The sequence below is a fragment of the Neophocaena asiaeorientalis genome, unplaced genomic scaffold, assembly GCF_003031525.2.
Source record: "Neophocaena asiaeorientalis asiaeorientalis breed wild unplaced genomic scaffold, Neophocaena_asiaeorientalis_V1.1 scaffold328, whole genome shotgun sequence".
Classification (NCBI taxonomy): Eukaryota; Metazoa; Chordata; class Mammalia; order Artiodactyla; family Phocoenidae; genus Neophocaena; species Neophocaena asiaeorientalis.
This window is the reverse complement of record NW_020174432.1, coordinates 342388-364275: the sequence shown is the minus strand read 5'-3', so window position 1 is coordinate 364275 and position 21888 is coordinate 342388. Positions and strand designations below refer to the sequence as shown.

Below are 21888 nucleotides of genomic sequence, written 5' to 3'. Positions count from 1 at the left end.
ATTACTACTGATTAAAAGTAGTACTGATTATTAAGTTGATTGGTTATCTCTGCATTTTGCTTCTCTTCCTTTTACTCCTGGTTCAAGTTTTTGTCCTCTGCTTAATTAATCTTATCTCCCCAAAAAAAGAAAGAGAGAGAAAATAAAATCACTTCATTTCAATTTATTGGTAGAATTAATGGTTTGAAGAGGCTCTTTATTAAATTAGAATACTATGCTATCATTCCATCTTGGTTTTGTTGTAATATTTTTAGCTCCAGAATTTGTAAATAAATCATTACCAATTGGTAAGATATCTCAATAGCATTTGCAATTAAAAATAAGGAATAGCCTACGAAGACAAACTTTAAAAAAAAATATATTGAGCTTTCTATAGTACTTTTTTAGGGACGTAAGCACCTCTCATGAGGGTAGTTTAATTTGGATCAAAATAACCAAATATATAAGTTAAGTTATCATTTGTGCTTAAGTGAGTCATTTTTTTCCTAAAGAAATAATCTTAATAATAAAATAATTGTTATTTTCCCAAAAATATGTGTAATTAGTTTTCTAAACAAATCTTGAAATAAAGTTTTCACCACTCTAATATAAACAGGCTCTACACAGTCTAAAGTTCACACCAAAGTGAGAAAAATGAGGTACAACAAGTACACACATATTTAAAAAGCATGAAATGCAATGCTTATCGCCTCATGCTTTCAGGGGCTTTCCAAATCCTGACAAACCTGGCTCAGATTGGTGTTTCTTTTGCGGCAATGGTTTGTCATCACTTAATGTACCATTCACCTTTTTCTGCTGGTCTTCCCATGTAACTTCTAGTATAAATCAAAAAAAATAATCAGAGTTTGTCAGAAACATTAGATAATTTGTGTAATAAGAGCCTAAAATTACTTCAGGGATCTAATTATTTTTTAATATTTTCCCCTAAATTCTCCCATAAGCTTTCAGTAGTACGTAGTTAATGTTTTAAATATAGAAATGTGACACTTAAAATTGTTTTATAGATTTCAAAATCGAAAGCATTTAAGTTTGCTTCCAGGAAATTCTAAAATCTATTTACAATAAAAGAATTTGTGAAGATATGAAGAAAATGATGATTTAAATGATTTGTCAAATAAAGTTTTCTTCTTAGTTGATATTAAATAATTTTATTTTAGAAATAAACATTTTGCTAAACATTACTTTAATGTGGTGAAATGAAATGTTTATATGGAACTAAAATGCAGAGATTTTCATATATATCAAGAGAAAATCTGTAACATTTTAGTATTATGATAAGATGGCTATTTATTTTACTACCATATTTAGTACTTTCGTTAAACAACAGAAAAATGTATGTGCTATGGGATATTATTTCAATAAAAACTATTAACAGTTTGGTACCACTGAATATGAGTTACCTGGCTTATCTAAAATCATTTGGAGTTATCTGTAGCATAATATAATATTCATTCATTCAACAAATATATATTCAGCACCTACTATAACCCAGGCATATCTAGGCACTGGGGATACAACAGCAAAAAAAAAAATAGACAAAAACTTATGCTTTCATAAAATTTATATTCCAGTGGGAGAAATAAATTATAAACAAGATAAATGAGTAAAATATTTTGTGACAGATATTGTTAAGTACTAAGAAGACAAACATGAAGTAGGTAAGAAGTAAATAAAATGTGCAGGGTGTGATGAAAATTTGAATAGACTAGTCATGGAAATCCTCATTAAGAAGGAAGGTTTTGAGTGAAAAACTTAAGGAAGTAAGGGAGTTATCCTATGGTTATTTAGGGAGGGCATTACAGGTAGAAGAACAGCACATGCAAATGTCCTGAGGTGGGAGCATGTCTGACATGTTCTAGGAAAGCACGAAGGTCTCTGTGGCTGGAGCAGAGTGAACAAAAGGGAAAGTCATAGAAGACGAGGTTAAAGAGGTAATGGAATGGAAAGTGGAGGGAGTACAGATCATGTAGGTTCTTGGAGGTCATGTATCAAAAGACTCACTGGTCACCATTTGATCTTAATCTCATAGTAGCATTCATAAACACTTAAGTATACACTTGCTTTTCTTTTTACTCACATGTTTCTAAAGCAGTAAGTCAAGTAGACAGTTACTATCTATGTACATTTTAATCCCCAGGAAGTTTCACCATGCCATAAACAATTCTCTGGTACTTATTCACCTCTGGCCATAAATAGTGAAACACTAACCTATTTTATAATATTAAGCTAAGCAAAACATAAATAGGAAGATAAAAATCACTATCAAAAATGAAAAAAAGTATGCTATACTGCAACATCAAATATGGATGATTTTGGATATACCACTTTGATTACTTATACTGCTAGAAATGACGGCATTAAGTGTAAGGGTTTTTCAGTTCCTATACCTGAAATAAATGTTATTAATAAAGGACATTTGTTCTGGCCCAACATAAATCAGTTACTGCAAGGAAACAAACTTCTTGCTTCGGGAGTTAAATTTACACTTTGGTGTGTAGTTGACCCCCTGATTTCCTAATTGGTAAATAATCTGATAAAGATGCAATATATTTTCCCAAGTGGTAAACAATCTGGATAAAGATGCTATATTTGAATCAACTGCTAGTGGAAAGAAAAATCTTAAAACCTTTAAAGAATATACAAATCTTCTGGCAAATTCCAAGACTAGTTTAGCCCTCTTTAGCTAAAAGGACAAAGGAATCATCTGCTCCTTAACCAAAGTTAACCTGTAGTAACACAAAAACAACAGACTAATTTCCCCATGTTGAGGAAAATAATAAACTCATTTATAATACAGTATTTCTTGATTTTGAATAACCTGCACTTTGGGTTATCTATCAATATATAATATTTAAGATTTCACAAGGAATAAAGGGTGGTTCCTAAAATAAAATTTTCTAAAATTCTATACACTTGTCATTTAAAAAGTTGTTTCACATATCACCATTTGATAAAGTTTGTGATGTTCCAAAAAAGAAGGACACTCTACCTTCTGAAGTAAAATTGAGTGTATCGAAGTAGAAATGGCTTGTTTTGAAAATGGTTCAGCCTTTCTATATACCAGTAGAAAGCATCTTCTGAAGTGTGGAGGAAAATACCTTAACATATAACAGGGTTAATTTTTAAACACTTTCTTTGAATTGACAAACATTTTAGTTGAAGAAAATCTATTATATGGCAGTAACAACAACAACAAAAAACTCATAACCATCCATTTAAAAATAGCAGGCAATATAACAATGAAAGAAGACCTAGATCAAGGCTATCAGTGACATAAGGGAGGTAACAGATAAATTACTGGGCTGAGGAGGCTTTTAGGAACATTTTTGCCATTAACTAGCGGTATAACCTTAGACAAATGCCACAGCCCCTCTGCCTCTAATTTGTTATATTTGAGGTAAGAAAGCTGGTCTTGAAATTTCTAAGGTTATTTCCAGCTCTAAAATTAGAGTTGCTCTGGCTTCTTACCACTGATTAGTCAGGTTTTATGGGAGAGAACCTATACCAGAGATGGTAAAATTAAGACACTGAGTCTAGAAGATTTTCCAGAAGTTCTAAATGTGTCTATTATCAAATCCTATGTTGAAACCCAAGTGTCTACTTTAAAACAGAATTAAATTCATAAAAAGAACAGAACTGACTACCAACTCATTAATTCATCACCCAAAAAGCAATGCTAAGAACAGCTCATACCTAGCCCTATTTGAATTTATAGGTCATATAATTAAAATGAAATATTTAATGTAATGAAAAGCAAACTAGTTTTATGTCAGGAAAATGCTCAAATTGTTTGAAAAGTGTTTTAGTTACACTAAAGAAAAAATAGCAAAAAAGCTCTAAGTATGCAGCACCTTAAAGATAGTCTTTTCTATTAAAGGACTATTACGGTAATTTAAAAAATAAAAGTCTTCTTAATGTTAAATAATAAAGATCTTAAAATTAAAATTTAAGTACAAAGTGGTAGCCCATGATATTGTACATCTACTACCAAAGAGTAAAAGTGAAAAATGCATAATGTAATTTAATTGTAAGTATGACTTTGAAAGAATATGTCACATTGCTCAGATGCCAACTAGAAATCCATTCAAGTACAGAAAACATTTTGTTCTAGGGAGATAACTGCATCAAGTAAATAGTTGCGAATTTAATTTGTAGATAGGGAAGCTCAAAAATTGATTTAATAACTATTAGATAATTTGAAGAAACGAGTTACCCATGAAGACTTAACTATGAGGTTAAGTGATACTTTAAAAACCCACATTTCTACAAACTAACTATATTCCAGCTAGTTTTCATCACACCATGTAGCCAATCCTATATCAAGACAACAATTGAAAGAGCACAAATTCCTATATTAAAAGATTATACTTGTATAATACTATGTGTTTCAATCTGCTTTCACATACAGCATCATATTTGATCCTATAAAACACAGAAAGGACCTTCTATAAGGTGGTTTCTACAGGTAAGAAAACAAAGAGCTGATTAATAAGGATAAGAACTAAATAGGTATCTTGGTTCACAAACAATTTCACATGCATAACGTTATCTCATCTGATTCTCAAAAAAGCATATTGGGAACAAAAGAGATATGATAAGATTTCCTTTTCTCAGATGAACTAACTTGGGTTAAGGGCCTAGAGTCACAAAGTTGTTCCCTAGAAAAGGCAGGCCCTGAGCCAAGGTTCCAAAACCTGTGCTCTTTCTGTAGTACCATATCACCTTACTAAGATTATGTTATTTTCAACAAACAGAAGATGGCCTTAGGTTTGTATTTATGACATGTTTTGAAAAATGGCTGAAGTTTGCAGAGATGTATGAGGTGGAAGGGGTTCTCTCCTAAATCTGATTAGTCAATTGAGGCTTCGGAAGTCTAGAAGAAATAAAATGAGAAAAAGGGGAAGAAAAGAAAAATAAGGAGGAATGGTCTCCAGGAAGGAAAGGAAAGATTAGGAAAAGAAATTAGAAAATACTTGTTTACAAGTTAAGTGATAGAGTCCATCATATGATTGACTACTGAAATAACCTAAATAGTCATATGTCCTCAGTCTCTTCTCTTTCAAATCCATTGTGTTCATTGTCACCAAGTTATTATTCCATAAGACAGATGTAATTGAATATATGATAAATTCCTTGCTATGTTAAAGTATCCCTGAATCTGTCCTATTTTAATTTTTGTCAAATTGTCATTTATCTAAGTTGGCAGGGAATGCTGTACTTAGGAAATATCTACGAATGCCACTATAAAATCCATTCCTATCTAGATATCAAATTTGGATGTCAAATTTGGAAATTAAGACATGGTATTGGTATTCTCCTCACTCTAGAAGCATTCATGAGAATACAGAGAGGCAGCAAAACAAAACCTGTCCACACCCTGTTACCCTAAATGCTATCCAATTCCTTGAATGCTTACAGAAGCAAGCATCCATTATAAAGACTGTCAAAATTATTTTATTATTTTTGGTTCCTTTGTAACCTGTATTTTTCCCCTTCTTCTTCCCATCCTTCCTTCATTTCTTCCTTTCTTTCCTATTTATAACGTTATCTATATATGAAATAATGTAGGCAACTATACACTGAGACTCAAAGGAACAAAGTATTTTTCCTTCCATCTCATTGTATATCTTTAGGGACTTGACTTGTGAAGGCAGTATATTAGGGTTTAGTTTATAATCCCACAGCAAATGGCTCACGAACAGACAATAGTAGGTTATACCTACTATTTGTTATACCAAAACCAAACAAAACAAACAACAATAACAACATAAGCTATAAATTAAAAACAAAACGATTTGAGACTTTACAATTTATTAGCCACGTCTCCAAAACACTTAGCTTCTGTTAAAAATCCTTACAGGAGAGTTTATTATACAGAAGAGATAACTGAGGTTCAGGGAAATTAAAAGCTTTGCCAGAGAACATATGCTCAATAGTAGAACTGAGTTTAAGATGCAATTTATTAACTTCCAATGGAGTTCTCTAAACATTATGAAAAGTCCAAATGGTTTAAACAATTTTGACTTATGCTAAATATTTGCATGTTGAGTTTTACGTGTGGATTGAAATGTACAAATGTTGGGCAATACGCAACAATTCATGCTGCAATCCAGTTGATTTCTTTCCTCCTTGTACTGTTTCTTATCAAGCTATGTGATCAAGAATAGCATCAAGGTTACTATTTTCCTCAAAACTACTAAGTAATATGTATTGAATAATTGGTTCAGAGTGATGATCATAATCAGGTTTAGTTTCACTTTAAATCCAAAGTTTTCAGATTCTGTGCTGAAAATACAAAATTATAGCAAGAAATAATAGTACTTATGTGACAAGTATTGTTATAAGCAATTTAAATATACCAAATTATTTAAGAAAGTTAATTTATAGCATATCTACATAGCAAGGAATGTTATTTAGAGTGGACAGGGGCTAGTTCAAGGAAGATTTTATCATTATCACCCTTCCAAGGTAACCAGTGCTCTTCCACATTTTCCAGCATCTCTCTCCCTACACCTGACTTTCTCCATTCACAGGCTCTAACTTGCTTCCTATGAAATTTGTGTGTAATAATAACTCGGGTCAGTCCCTAAGGAATATTTACATTTCAGTGTTCTGGAAAGCCTACGCTTTATATTATTAAAATAATTAAGCCATTAAAGAATATCAGAATACTAAGTACTATCACAAGTAGTGGGAGAAATATTGGGGGCTGAAAAAATGCCCATAACACCTCAAAACTTACCTCCTCTATACGTATCACAATCTTAAGAGAGTATGTAAGTGACATGTTATAAAATAATTTTACCAATGTTTCATTTGCTATCATTATATTATTACTGTTTTATTTTTCCCTTGGGAGCCTCCCCAAAGCAGGAAATATATCTTATTGATCATTGCATCCTCAATGACTACCTAGTACAACAAACTAAAAATAGCAGCTATCGGTTGAATTGAGCTAAACTGTTAACTAATATCTAAAATAAAACAAATGGTTGAAACACATGCAAGGAGAATGCCATTCATCTGAAAAGGCATGGTATATAAATGCACAAGATTGGGAGTCAAGACTAGAGGTCTGCTCCTATGTGGACTGAAGAAAGCTAATTGTCCTCTAGAATTCTACTCCTTTATCAGTAAAGAAAAGCTGTTTTATTAAAAGATTTATAAGGTTCCTTCCAAATCTAAGTCTTGATTCTAAATCTAGGAGCAAAGCTACAGAACACTGATAAATGTCTTGGCAAACTATAGGCAGATGGCTTGGGGCCAGACGGCTCTATAGAACAAATTGGCAGATCTTGATTTAGAAGTCAGAGGATGAACATAAAGTTTCCCATATATCTTTCATGTATTCTTGTTCCCCTGACCTATCCTCTTAGTCTAGATTTCTATTTCCTTTCTTCTCTTTACAGCCAAACTCTTTAAAAGGTGCCTATACTATCTCCATTTCTCTCCTCTTCCAAATCCACTGTAATTGGCCTTTTACCCCCTACAACTCCACCAAAACTACTCTTAATAAAGGTTAGCACAATGACTTGGTATTTGCTATATCTAGTGATCATTTCACAGTCTTGATAATTCTCTTCTGCTTCAAGCACTTCCTTTATTTCTATTCAGAGACACTAAAATCCACGGTTTCCCCACTACCTCTCCTCCTACTCTTGATGCTCCTCAGTCTTTCCTGCTTCATTGTTTCAACTTCTAAATGTTAGAATAGTTCGGTTCATAGTCCTTGGACCTCTTCTTTTAGCTACCTATGCTTGTTCTCTCAGTGATACCAATGGGGCTCGTGGTTTTAAGTCTCTCTTTGTAAGGATGAATCCTAAACCTATAACTACAGTCCAAATCTCTAACCTGAAATCCAGAACATATTTCAAACTGCCTGTTTGACATCCTATCCTACATGTCTAACAGCATCTCTAACTTATATCCAAACCTGAGCACCTGATATTCCCACCAAATCTATTAATAGAAACTCCATATTTTCCCAATTACTGAGGACCAAAACGTGGATTTTATCATGGGATCTCTCCTACCCTGTCAGTTAATTCTGTTGGTTCTATCTTTAATATCTATCCAGAATCCAACTACTCCTATCATTCTGGTCTAAGTCACCATCATCTCTTTCCTGGGTTATTGGGAATGCCTCCTAATAGTTCTCCTTGTTTCTAATCTTAATTATTTCGGGTTATTCTCAAGGTAACAATCAAACTGATCTTTTTAAAAAAGAAATGGTATTGTGTCACCTTAATCAAAATCTTCCTATTTCACTCATGGAGGTCAAGAAATAGATAAAAATGACAAATATGTAAACAGACATTGAAAGCTCAGTTAAATTTTTGTGTTTTTTTATGGAGAATACTCATTAATTACAATACGTGATATAATTTTATTTATTTTGCTATACTATTTTCACCTTTTCATAATAACCTAGCATATTTTAAGAATTTTATGCTTGGAGAGGTATTAATGAATAATTAACACTCCAAAGTAAGAAGAATTATTTTAGTGCTAAATCAATCTTAAATGTCACATTGTAGACATTATTTATAAAAGATGAAGACAGGGAAGAAAGAGTATATTGAAAACTAAAGGACATTTCAACTAAATTACTGAAGCACAACACTATGTATTTCTTAATTTGGCTCAATAACAAGGGAAAATGTTAGGATAAGAAGATATTTTAGAAGGCTGATTTTTTTTGATGTAACCATTTAAAAATGCTGACATTCTAAATCAACATGTGTAGCTATATTTGATTATCAATTACTGCAAAACATATACAGTCCTACTGTTTTTTGTTTTTTGGTTTTTTTTCTTGTTTTATAAAGAGCTTTAATCTTTTTGAAAACAAAGTTAGGTCAAAATGCGTACAATAGGCATTTTATGTAATGTAACTTTAGCTGGCTTTAAAATCAGTCCTACTGTTTTTGACAGAACTTAGTTGTGGGGGATGACAGAATTGTCACTTATAATTATAGGAAAAGCTAAATATAAGTATTAAAATCAATCATCTTTTTAAACTGCCTAGGCAATATAATAATGTATAAAACTGCAAATATTAGTTTTAGTACTGTGAAAAATCTACAAATATCACAAATGTTTATTTAATACTGTTGAACTCATAATTAAGTTGATTTCTACTTTAAAATATTTTTAATTAGTTCAATTTTAAAATAATTTCTGGGTTGAAAAATATGCATGTTGTGTTTTTCTAAATGCATAATATCATGACCGTAACTATCTTCCTCAGAATCTTACTCCTTATGACCAAACAAAGCCAAACTTTTTAATGCCATACATTTCAATAGAATAGGGTTGTAACAGGATCCAATAATAAGGTAAGTACTTCAGAAACAAATTTTGTATTCAGAAATGTATTTTAAAAAGAGAATACACTTTAAATATTGGATAACTTAAATTGGGACTATACTTGTATTTATACTTATTTAAGAAAGCATATTCATGCACATTACAAATGTCAAAACAGAGTGTCTAATATATAGAAAGGCACTCTTAACTTCATATTAGACTTGCCTTTTTTCCCATTATTAGGTGGGCTTGGTGTTTCTCCCTCATTGTCTTTATAACATTGAAAACAGACAACAGTGATTAATAATTAAGGTCATTAACAACCCAAATAAAAACCAAGCACACCACAAAAGATGACATCACACACCAGAGAAACAAATCCATGCACTAACATGACACCTCACATTAATGAACAGAAGAGCAAAGTATACCCTTCCTAGCCCATAAGAAAAGTAATAAAAACAAAAATAAAATGAGGAATAACGAGTCATTTTATAATAAGTTAGGAAGATTGCAGTTACAGTTTTATTCTAAGAACTAATGTAATTTATCAATTTCATTTTGAGAATTAAGCATAGGCGACAAACTGGCTCAATAAATGGACTTCTTTATCTTAATAAAGTTAAAAATAAATAAAAGTGATATTAATTACTGCTGAAGTCCCCAAACTAATGATATACTTAACAATGACTTTACTGCAAAAGCCAATTCATGAACAGTATGAAAGCCTTTCGGTATTCGTATGGACTAGTTTCAGATACATAGGAACGGGCAAGCAGGGAAACATTAACCACACAGCTAAATTAAAATGAAATTCATTCTTACAGTATTCCCTAAAAATGTTATTCCTATAGCACTTCAGGAAAATGGAAGATGTGTGACATTCTGGTAGCTAGTACACGTTATGTTCAGAACAGAGATAGTTATACTTTCTTATTGATATAAATATGCGTCTAAACTTGCCTTTGTTTTCATTACCAGATGTACTCTGATGATTTTTCTCACCTTTATGACTTTAAAAATAGCTACTAAAAAATTTGCAATTGCAGTTTAAGAGGTTATCTGTCTTAAACCACAAACACTACTGCAAGAATGCATCCATGAAAATACATCTTACGCACAATATACATAATAACATTGCTTTCACACAATGGTAAAGGAGAGAACAAAAGGCACATAAAGTACACACTACCATTCATGAATACAATACTTTCAGAAATATTCTGACAAAGAAAGTGGCAAAAATTGTGGTATGCAAACATAATAGGGGCTTAAAAACACCAAAATGAAGTGTCTTCATTCCATTTAGAAGGAGGACTCTTTGGGGAGAAATTAGGATTGTCAATAAATAGCACAATACTGAGCTGGGTTGAAGATGAAGCTACAGTTAATTGTTCTTAATTTAGAAAAAAGTTTATGGATAAATTATAATAGTTTCTAAAAGTTTCAAGAACTAAAATTTTGTAATTTATATTCTGCTCTATATTTACTTGTAATTTACCTCTAAAAAAACAAAATTGTTGAGAGAAGAGACTAGAACTTCAATGAACCTACACTCAGTGAAATACAGTGTTTTAGTAGGTACCCAAAAAACATTTTTGAGTAAATATATGAACTGAATATAAGGCTGGGGTAAAGGATAAGTATAAATCTTAGTGAGAGGCATTGTCTATAACTTCAGTTTGATTTAAACAATAAGGAGAATGTTCAGACGGGTAAATTAAATACCCTGATAATTTACCTAGCTAGCTCATGTAATATCTTTCCACTAATAAATTTAAGTAATTATTTTAAAATTAGTACTGAACAATCTGTTCTTTATTCTGTATTTATAAATTTGGAGCCTAAAGTCTTACGTGAAATAGAAAAGTCATACTTCTAAAACATTCGATTATTTATTTTGGACACACAGTCAGACAGACCTGCCTTGACCTCTTCACCCTGCTTTTCTCCCCCCTGCTCTTCCACATGCTCAGTTACTTCATTAACTTCTGTATATGCAAAAGTAAAAGTAAAGAAAAGGATAAGACCAGATATGTACATCTGTTACTCTTAAGTAAAACAAAACAACACATTTCAAATTATTCATGATATGAGTGATAATAAGGAGACAAATAGATTATTTTTAATGAGTTTCTGACATGTTATGAAAGCACATAAGTATACTGTTAATAAATTATCTTACTGTCTCCTTTTATGATAACTTTGATTTATAAAAGAAATTGTGGCCCATGAGTATTTGTAATACGTAATAACTGTAAGACAGGCAAAATACTTCATCTATAAACTTGATATACTCTTAGAAAAATAATACTACATAACTTTTCTTCTAGAGAAACAAAAAATAATATTATAAACTTGTTTTTATTTTTATAAAATGCCAGTACATCAAAGTTAGGGGTAAATTAAAAATAATAATGCCTTGCGGTTGTTTAGTATATTGTACTTTCATTATATTGTTTCGATTTTCTCTGACTCTCAGACAAAAAGAAGATGACTAATACTGTAACACTGTCAAGACCAACATATATAAGGTTTTAAATTAATAAACAGACTAAAATATATCCCAGGTCAAAAGGAATTAAATTAGGACTTGTTCATTTTTCAGCTATTGAACAGGATCAGAAAATAAACATGTCATTTCTTTGATTCTAAAACAGTGTCACTAAATTATAAAGTCTGACAACTTTTTAAGAGATAATCCAAACATAATTCAATTTAGACCATTAATCCATAGTCAATTTTGGGTTATACCTTTAACTTCAGTTAGAAGTTGAAGACTTCTAAAGGAGATATTATATACTGCCTTTAAAGCTAAAGAAAAGATACAATCATGTATCTGCTGGAGTCTTCATATCAGTATTTATGAAAACACAGCTAAAATCATTCATACTTTTAAGCAAAACAAAACAACCAAAACTCCCCAAATCCTTTTATTTCATACTGGAAAGAATAAGAGAGGTTTTTGACTCTCCTCTCTTTTATTTATAAAAGTGGAAAAGTCACAATTAGAGACATTATAGGAAAACTGTGGTTTTTATAGAGTCTATAGGGCAAAACCAGATAGAAAATAGAATATTTGTTGATAAGCCCATGGAAAACTTCCCTGACCTTCAATATCAGCTTTATTGTCAGTTTTTTTGGTATATTTATTATTACAAAGAATGGAACAACTCATATCTCAATGGACTATTGCTACAGAAGATATTAAAACTGAATTTAGAAAAAATTATGGCATGAATTATGTTTCTGACTTCATATTCCAACAAATGATGCCAAACCTTATCTTTAAAAATTGTGGGGAGAGGAGACAAAAGATTCTGTATGTATTACAGAACTTTCCTTATGGAAAGTACTTTTAAAATTATACACTCCCATTTTTATGTAAATAATTGACAACTATAGAAATGCTAATATCTTTTTATCAGGCTGTATAACAGACCATTAGTCACGATAGCACTAAGCTGTTTACAATTATAGTTCACAGTACATAGTAAATAAAAAGGACCACAAAATAGGAGTTGATAAATCAATCAGCTACAACTAACAAGATCACAACTTGTTCTAAGTTATGTAAGGCAATAAAAGTACTGCTGCTCAAATGCAATGCACTTAAAAATGTGTTACAAATATGAATTTTACTATAAACATATATAGAATTACAAGATTATTTTAATGGTACTTTTTACACTATTTGAAGTAGCTTTCCAATTTGTAAATAAATATTTCATGTATTCATTCAACAAATCTTTATTGAAGGCCTATAATGTGCCAGGCATTATTCTATGTGCCGGAGATTCATCAGTAAATAAAACAGTTAACAATTCTTCAAAGTTACAAAGTCAATTGCAGAATTCTATAATCAGCAGAGGAATTTTTACTGTCCTGGTAAATGTATGACACTCCATATATCACGACTCAATATTTTCTCTTGACTCATAATGTAGCACTGACAATCAAACTGTACATATTTAACTTTGTTACACTATAAACAGTCTTGCTACAACATGAAAAATGATGCAGGAAATACAAAGCACAATCACTATCTAATGCAATAACTTTCTTTTCTAGAAAGCCAAATTTAATAATTGAAAGATCATCATAAATACAAAATGAAATATATGATTATAAATATAACTAGACTAGGTGTACATCCTCAATGACATAAACACAGACTGCAATTGATATCTTTGGTTAAAGTCTTACACAAAACATTAAATTCTATTTAAAAAGCAAATTTTTTAAAAAAGAAAAATTTACCTTGTGATTTAAAAGAAGTTAAATTCTTTGCATTCTTACTTGATTGAATCAAAAAATTTAACTCCTTTGTATATTTTCCAAGTAAGACAAAAGTCAAATACTTTACTGGAATCATAAAACAAAGTAATTTTACTGTAATAAAGGTCTATACAGTGGAGGGACATCAATTGCAGTTGGGTTTATTTTTGCTCACATAACCCCTAAAAAGGCTGTCAGCACAAAACAAACCCTCCTTTATGTACAGACCTTCATAAGGTTCTATCTCCTTGACTCCATTGTCTAGGAAAAACAAAATAACAAAACAAAAAAGGGAACCAAAGCACAGGGGTTAAAAACAACAGAAATTTCCAAAGGCACAGAATGTATCATCTATTAAAGAAAAGTTAAATGGTGACTTAAATGTGTTTGTTGGTTTGTTTGTTTTGGTAAAGCACATCCAGTTACCAAATAAAGGGACCATTTAAAAAAATGACATTAAAAATTATTATATTTTATCATCGATGCTTTTAGAGGCCCTTTATCCAAGAATTTACAGATGTCTGGGGAGTATGTTCATCTGTGTGTAAGCAAATAGTGCTTCTTATGCAAAAATTTGAAAGTATTAAAAATATCAGTACAACATGCATCTTTCTTGTATATTCATGATTACCTTTTTCTGGTACTCCAGTTTTGAGAAGGATCACCATTGTTGTGCATCAGCTAACCAGTCCTTTGCAGTGTGTGAAAATTGATTTGGCTAGTTACTAATAAACTTTATGTAACTATCAACAATTACATAAACTTAGTTGTAGCAAAGAAACATCACCCAACTGCTTATTTAAGAGCATTAAGTTTACTTCTTAAAACGCGTTTATTAAAGTTTGAAAAATGTGCAAGAGCAATAATGATAGGTTATTTTTGCCTGCAAAGATTATAAAATTTAAATGCAAAATATATAATATTTATAAATATATTTATAAATATAACTACTAGCAAATGCAGCTAAGATATTCCACTGACAAAAGAAGAAAGCTAACACAAAGGTAGTAAATAAGAATCTTGATTCACCTTAGCTTCCATGGGTATTTCCTATATGACACAAATAGAAATAAAACTTACTTCTCTCCAATGTTCCCTTTGGTGGAAGTTGTGGGAGTTGACGGCCCCTTCGTCCTGCCACTGGAGTACTTGATGGGCTTGTTTGGACAGACCCAGTACGAGGGTGAGACCTACAAGATACATCATTAATATTCATTTTTCAATAGAATGAGTTAAAACACTTTTAACACATTTGGTTCATATGACAGCTGTATGGTGCAATTTTAAAGAGGTTTAGCTGCTGATTAAAAGGTTAGGAAAGTAGGACAAAATATGGATATTTGAATGATTATCTAAATAGCAAAAGATGTTTATACTTTTATGTAATATGCATACATACACAGATACATGCACACAAAACCCTACAGTAAAATCCATGGAATTATTAATGTAGATCAGTATTCTATCCATATGAAAGCAAGAAGAGAATTCTGCAGCTCAAAAAAATGAAAGGTAATGCTTACATTTCTTTCTACCAGATTTCAAATTCTTAACACTAACCTCCCTCCCTTGATCCTAAGAGATTTTTGCTCAGGCTTAGATTAGATATCCCTTTATTAGAAATTATCTCACAAGACTACAAATAAAACCCTGAACAATTCAAAATTCAGCTAAAGAAGATATTGGTTAATACATGATAGTATTGATAGAAAGAAACTAAAAATCTAGTTTTTTTTATTGTCATTATGATGATTATTCCAAAAGTGATGTCTAATGGACACAAACAATTTCTCATTCTGTAGGAGAACACGATAGTCATGAGGTGCATTATGTGGGGATTTACCCAGGACTCCTGATAAATGAGAAATCACAAAACAAATGAGGTCAGGACAGTTAATAAACAAATTACAATGGTAGTCACACACTATTATATCCGCTGAATATAAATAGTGTGCTTACACTGAAAAGGTTAGTGTCGATTGTTATTAGTGATCAGCCAAGGATGACAGAAGAGACCACTTAGCTGCTGGGAAAGTAAAATGGTGTGCTGGTGGGGCAAAGGGGAAGTTAGTCTGATTGATTTATCTTTCACCTCGATAAGGCAGGTGAAGGAGGGGCAGATCTTCCAGTCATTAATGAAGGCATCGACCTCATGAGGTTTGTATCAGGACGTTCAGTGGATCGGGAGCGGGTGGCTGTCCGCTCTAGGAGAGGCCGTTGTTCTGTTGATCTGGATCTGTGATATGGCTGTCTATCTGCTGCTTCACAATCCCTGAAACGTTAGTCAAAAAGCAGCTCAGTTGATCTTCAGTGCCCTTCTGCTATTTTGTTATGATGCATCAAACTGATTTTGAAAAAGGTAATTGTTTAAAATTATTGAGTATGGAAAAAAAATGTTCTCTTCCCCAACGTATTCTGAGTAAATTCTCACTAAACTTCGTAAGAACTTTTAAGGAACCAACATCTGCCTTTAATAGCAATTCCCAGTGAAGACAATAGGAGTTGCTCAGTTATAATCAAAACAAAACTGTTTTCCAAAATGAATTCTCTAAATGGAACATGTGAAATATGTGAAGTATTCTAATGTTTGAAAAGAATTCTTTGACTTTTCCTAACATTTTCAAAAGAGAAAAGAAAACCATAAAAGCACTAATTCTCAAGTCCCTAAGCCTGTTTATTAGTATACCAACTAAGATATAAAGTGGCTTTCAGCACAATCATCATGTATTGATACACCTAAACATTCAAACAGCAGAATCAAAATGTTACGAGAAAGCTGTGCAACTTTGCAGTCTGTAGCCATATTTAAACATGGTCCAGGGCTTCCCTGGTGGCGCAGTGGTTGAGAGTCCACCTGCCGATGCAGGGGACACGGGTTCGTTCCCCGGTCTGGGAAGATCCCACGTGCCGTGGAGCAGCTGGGCCCGTGAGCCATGGCCGCTGACCCTGTGCGTCTGGAGCCTGTACTCCGCAACGGGAGAGGCCACAGCAGTGAAAGGCCCGCGTACCGCAAAAACAAACAAACAAACAAAAAAACATAGTCCACAAGAAAAATCACTGTATAGAAAAGAGTTAATCAACCAATCTATGCCATTTATCTCAGTGCAGTTTAGCGATGCCAACCAACACAATTCAGGATGGGTATTAACTGATTGAAATAATAACGGTTCTGAAACAATGTGATTTCACACAATTTGACCACAAATAAATCTAACATCAAAACCTAATCCTTCTTGAAAGAAACAGACTTAAATGAATAACCTATCAATACTAATTTTTGTATCCCTGGAGTCTAGTGTAATGCTTTTACATCTAACATGTAATCAGTAAATGTCTCCTAACGCCAGCCCCACTATCTATGGAACAACCCCCAAAACACTAGCTTTGGCTCTAGAACTCCAAAGTAACACATACTCCAAAGTATACTTCAAATGAAACTATTACCCCACACGTAGTTGTAACCACAGCAATGGAAATGTTTATATATTATAGACACTAAAGAAAGCAGTAGTCTCCCTCAAGATTAATGTATTAAGGACTTCCACTTTACCTATAAATTCTCTCAGTCTTATTTTTGTTAATGAAAAATGCAAGCAATTAAAGAAAAATAAGAAAAGAAATGACACAATTTCCCAAATGTAAGTAATTACGTGGCATATTGGACCAGTAGGCATTAGATTAGATGACTTCAGGAACTGGATACTGGATTTACTCTATAACGTTACCTTGTGATTATCTTACACTTTCAGTTCATAGGGTAACATATAAGGCAAATATTTTTAAACTCTTTTTAAGTCCATGTACTATGATTGATTTCTTAAGAATTTAGTTTTTTTATAAGTGTATCCAGAATATGTGAAAAGCTGAGATTAAATGTAAATACATATACAATATTCAATTACTAGTCAAAGAGAGAAATGAAAAGGCAGCCTGATAGTGTAAGAAATCATAATTCTATTTTTGTTCCTGAAAAACTATTTTAGAGAGAACACTCCTCTTTAGAAATAAATATGCTCAGGACTTCCCTCGTGGCACAGTGGTTAAGAATCTGCCTGCCAATGTAGGGGATACAGGTTTGATCCCTGGGCCAGGAAGATCCCACATGCCGCGGAGCAAATAGGCCCATGCATCAGTGAGAGGCCCCCGTACCGAAAAAAAAAAAAAAAAAAAAAAGAAAAAGAAAAAGAAATAAATATGCTCAATATTTGTTAAATGTTGTTGGTGTACATATCTTTGTATATATTCAACACAATAGGTAACCAGAATCAAAGGGATGCATATACCTTAGATTCCTTAAAACCTATTTTTGGAAAGTACCAATCTTTACATTATTTTCATATTTCCTATTATCTTAAATTAGTAATAAACTTATTTCATTATATAACATGTAGTAACACAACTTTCTGGAATATCTATGACTATCCCAACAGAAAATTAAGCTAATATTTCACTTGTTTATGCAAAATTTGATTTATTCTGATTCCACCGAGTAATTTTTCCAAGTGGAACGTGAAATATCAGGATATACACTTACACTTCTTTGACACTATATTTTAATAATTGAAATATATAATCGTGAGTGAAAGCCAGAGAATTATTTCAAATGTGTTGCTAAGTTCTATGTCCTTGAAAGGATACTATTATTTTTAAAGCAAACAGGTCACTCTTTAGGAAATATACCTTAAAAAAATCTCTTTAGTGAAAACGTTGTTTGAAGATTATAATCAATGTTTTAAATTTTACTTATATTTTTCTTTCCATATTCATCAATAATATGAATTATATGATTTCCATAGTGTGAAATGAATATTGTTTAATAAGTGAAACATGACAAGAACCACAGTAGAAGGTAGAAATTTACTGAAATGTTCCACCACAGTTAAGGGGAGGGGAAAGCTATCATATTTTAAACTTTGATAACACAGGAGAAGGTCAAGATAGGCTCCTGCTCCCACAGTTGGGTAAGAAAAGGTCTTACTAGGTGAGAACTAAGATTATTGCTGAGAAAATTGAAAGCAGCAATGCCTAAGTCTCATATATAATACCCAGCTTCATAGCAGGTTCTTTAAGGGTCTGAGATATAAAACTTGCCAACTTCCACCTAAATTCTTAGTGAGTTTTAATTTTAAGAACTTATAAATAATTAATTTTGAATAGTAGCAACTGAGGCATGGGAAATAATAGATAACCATTTGCAAGGCATAAAATATTTAAGTGTTTACCTGGGTTTCTGAATTTGGGGTCTATATTTCAATGTAAATAGTTTCCTTTGTGATCTAACTTATTTACTTTATTTTACCTTACGTATTTCAAAATATTATTCTAAAAAGGGTAAACAGCTTTTACAAGACTGACAAAATCAAGCCATGTACAAGTTAGGAAACACTGACCTGTATATTTAAATCTTTCTTAGGTAAATAATTTGGTTGTCTTTTAAAAATGATTTAATATCTGTCAGAATTCTATTCTTAAATAGTTTACATTTTCTGATACATATGTTTATAATAGTTCAGAGTTTGTATGTGCCATTTACCTGGATAGATACAGATTATATCTCTGCTTATTTAGTGGCTGCTATTCCAAACTGCAAACATTTGCAGAGGATACTCCACAAATAGAGCTAATTCATATTTTTTTAAACCACAGAATTTATTTTCTTACAGCTCTGGAGCCTGGAAGTTCAAGGTCAAGTAGTTGGCAGGGTTGGTTTCTCCTGAAACTTCTCTCCTCGGCTGGTACATGGCTGTCTTCTCCCTGTGTCTTCACAACATCTTTTTTTTTTTTTTTAACATCTTTACTGGAGTATAATTGCTTTACAATGGTGTGTTAGCTTCTGCTTTATAACAAAGTGAATCAGCTATACATATACATATATCTCCATATCTCCTCCCTCTTGTGTCTCCCTCTCACCCTCCGAATCCCACCCCTATAGGTGGTCACAAAGCACTGAGCTGATCTCCCTGTGCTATGCAGCTGCTTCCCACTAGCTATCTATTTTACATTTGGTAGTGTATATATGTCCATGTCACTCTCTCACTTTGTCTCAGCTTACCCTTCCCCCTCCCCGTGTCCTCAAGTCCATTCTCTATGTCTGTGTCTTTATTCCAGCCCTGCTCCTAGGTTCTTCAGAACCATTTTTTTTCTTTTTAGATTCCATATATATGTGTTAGCATACGGTATTTGTTTCTCTCTTTCTGACTTACTTCACTCTGTATGACAGACTCTAGGTCCATCCACCTCACTACAAATAACTCAGTTTAGTTTCTCTTTATGGCTGAGTAATACTCCATTGTATATATGTGCCACATCTTCTTTATCCATTCACCTGTCAATGGACAGTTAGGTTGCTTCCATGTCCTGGCTATTGTAAATAGAGCTGCAATAAACATTGTAGTACATGACTCTTTTTGAATTATATTGACTGACACTATTGAAACAAGACCCAGTATTGTAACAACCCAGCTTTAAAAGCATATGATAGTACATGCAGATTTGATGAGGATTTCTAAGGGAAAAATCATTTTATAATCATCAAGTGAAGTTGTACGTTTTTAATCATTTTTCCTCTCGTATAGTCGCCTTTGAAAGATTTTTTAATTTCCAGGTATCTGGCACAGCTTCCTACTTATTTCATCACCTTTGCTACTTACTTCTCCTAGTCTCAAAGTACATGGGAGTTATGCAGTGTAACAGAAAAGAATAGGCCAGTGAGCATTTTCTTTCACTTATATACAACCATTGCAATGATACAACTCCAGATCAACATAAGCTCAATGTAGACTATCTCTCTAAATACAATAGAAGAATACTAAAAAAATGAAAAACAAACATCACAGTGCTTCAAAGTATTATTCAGATATCAGTGAAAATTGTCCTAGAATGTAACTCAGACTTTAGAGTCTATGTTAAATCAGACAGACTTATTTTGCATTTATACTGTAAAGATAAGTAAATGTAATAGGGTTTTTTTAAAAATAGACTTGTAAAAAGTAAAGCTACTTAGGAATTACTATTTTTTCTTTTTTATAAAGAAATGATTTCTTTATAAAGCTGAAATCTTAAAAATAAATTTGGATGTATCTCTGAAGGACAAGAAGTATAATCTCATGTTTGGGGCAAGAAGTGACTTCCCCACATCTATATTATGTAATACAGTAAGCGGATCAACAGCAGCAGCATTATGCTTTTGATAAAACACCTTCAATGTTTAGAGATTTCCTGAGCGTTTGCTGCACAACTGAAGAAATAAATATATTACAGAATTTTAAAATGAGATATTTTAGGGTAATTAATATAAAATATGTTATATATTTGTACAACATATCAAGTAATTTAAAGCAATTATATGATTCAACTCTATAATTTTCATGCTCATCATCTTGTGCAAGGTACAGTTTAACTTTATAAAAACTCTGTATTACTTTAGCATTGCTTCCAAAGTTAAGAGAATTGCAAGTACACAAAACACCATGGTAATAAGTACATATTCAGAAATACTTATTTACCATGTGTATGAAGAGTAATATTTTATTATTTTGGAGGAAGACAGATTAATTTTCCTTGGGCATGATAGCATTTTTTTTTTTACAGAACATTTCTGTTCAGTTAAACATTAAATTCTGTATGTTAGTTAAAAGTAAATGATTTTATTCAAAAATAACAGCAATATCTAGGGTCAGCCAAGTTAATAACAATCTAACATGTGAAAATGGTAATAATACACATATTGATGAGAGAAACCAAACACTTTTAATGTAGAAAAACATGTTACTATTTCTTATAACCCTATTTTATCAACAAAAAGAGAAGTAAAGCGTTCCCTTATCTATAGAAGTATTTTCTAAAAAACAGTCAATGCTGGAAACAGCAAGAAGAAAAGATTACCCCAATTTTGTCCAGAACAATAAAGATATATTGTATTAGTAGACATGTACACACAGAAACATGTAAAATATAAATATCTTGAGGATATTTTGAGTATTTTATTAGTAGTTATAGCAGTTATAGTAGTTATAATTCTCAATGTTATTTCATTTTTACTTCAAAAATAGCAGAAACAAAACAAATAAGCAAGATTATTTACTCAGCAACTACAGCAAATTAACACATCTTTAAAATATGTTTTTTGGGGGCTTCCCTGGTGGCACAGTGGTTGAGAGTCCACCTGCCGATGCAGGGGACACGGGTTCGTGCCCCGGTCCGGGAAGATCCCACACGCTGTGGAGCGGCTGGGCATGTGAGCCATGGCCATTGAGCCTGTGCATCCTGAGCCTGTGCTCCGCAATGGGAGGGGCCACAACA

At 32.2% G+C, this 21888-nt stretch overlaps 1 protein-coding gene across 15 annotated transcripts in view; it reads right to left on the bottom strand.

Annotated features, from left to right (window-relative positions):
* The window catches only part of RIMS2 (regulating synaptic membrane exocytosis 2), a 348709-nt gene that overhangs the window by 181106 nt on the left and 145715 nt on the right, over nt 1-21888 (bottom strand). For 7 of the 15 annotated variants that reach the window (XM_024756898.1, XM_024756907.1, XM_024756906.1 and 4 more), the window contains 2 exons: nt 15680-15859; nt 14668-14777 (listed from right to left, as the gene is read on the bottom strand). In XM_024756898.1, coding sequence (XP_024612666.1) covers nt 14668-14777; nt 15680-15859 — 290 coding nt within the window. Of the gene's footprint in view, nt 1-13815; nt 13849-14667; nt 14778-15679; nt 15860-21888 lie in introns of all 15 variants that reach the window. The other 8 variants (XM_024756905.1, XM_024756899.1, XM_024756901.1 and 5 more) reach the window with 3 other exon arrangements.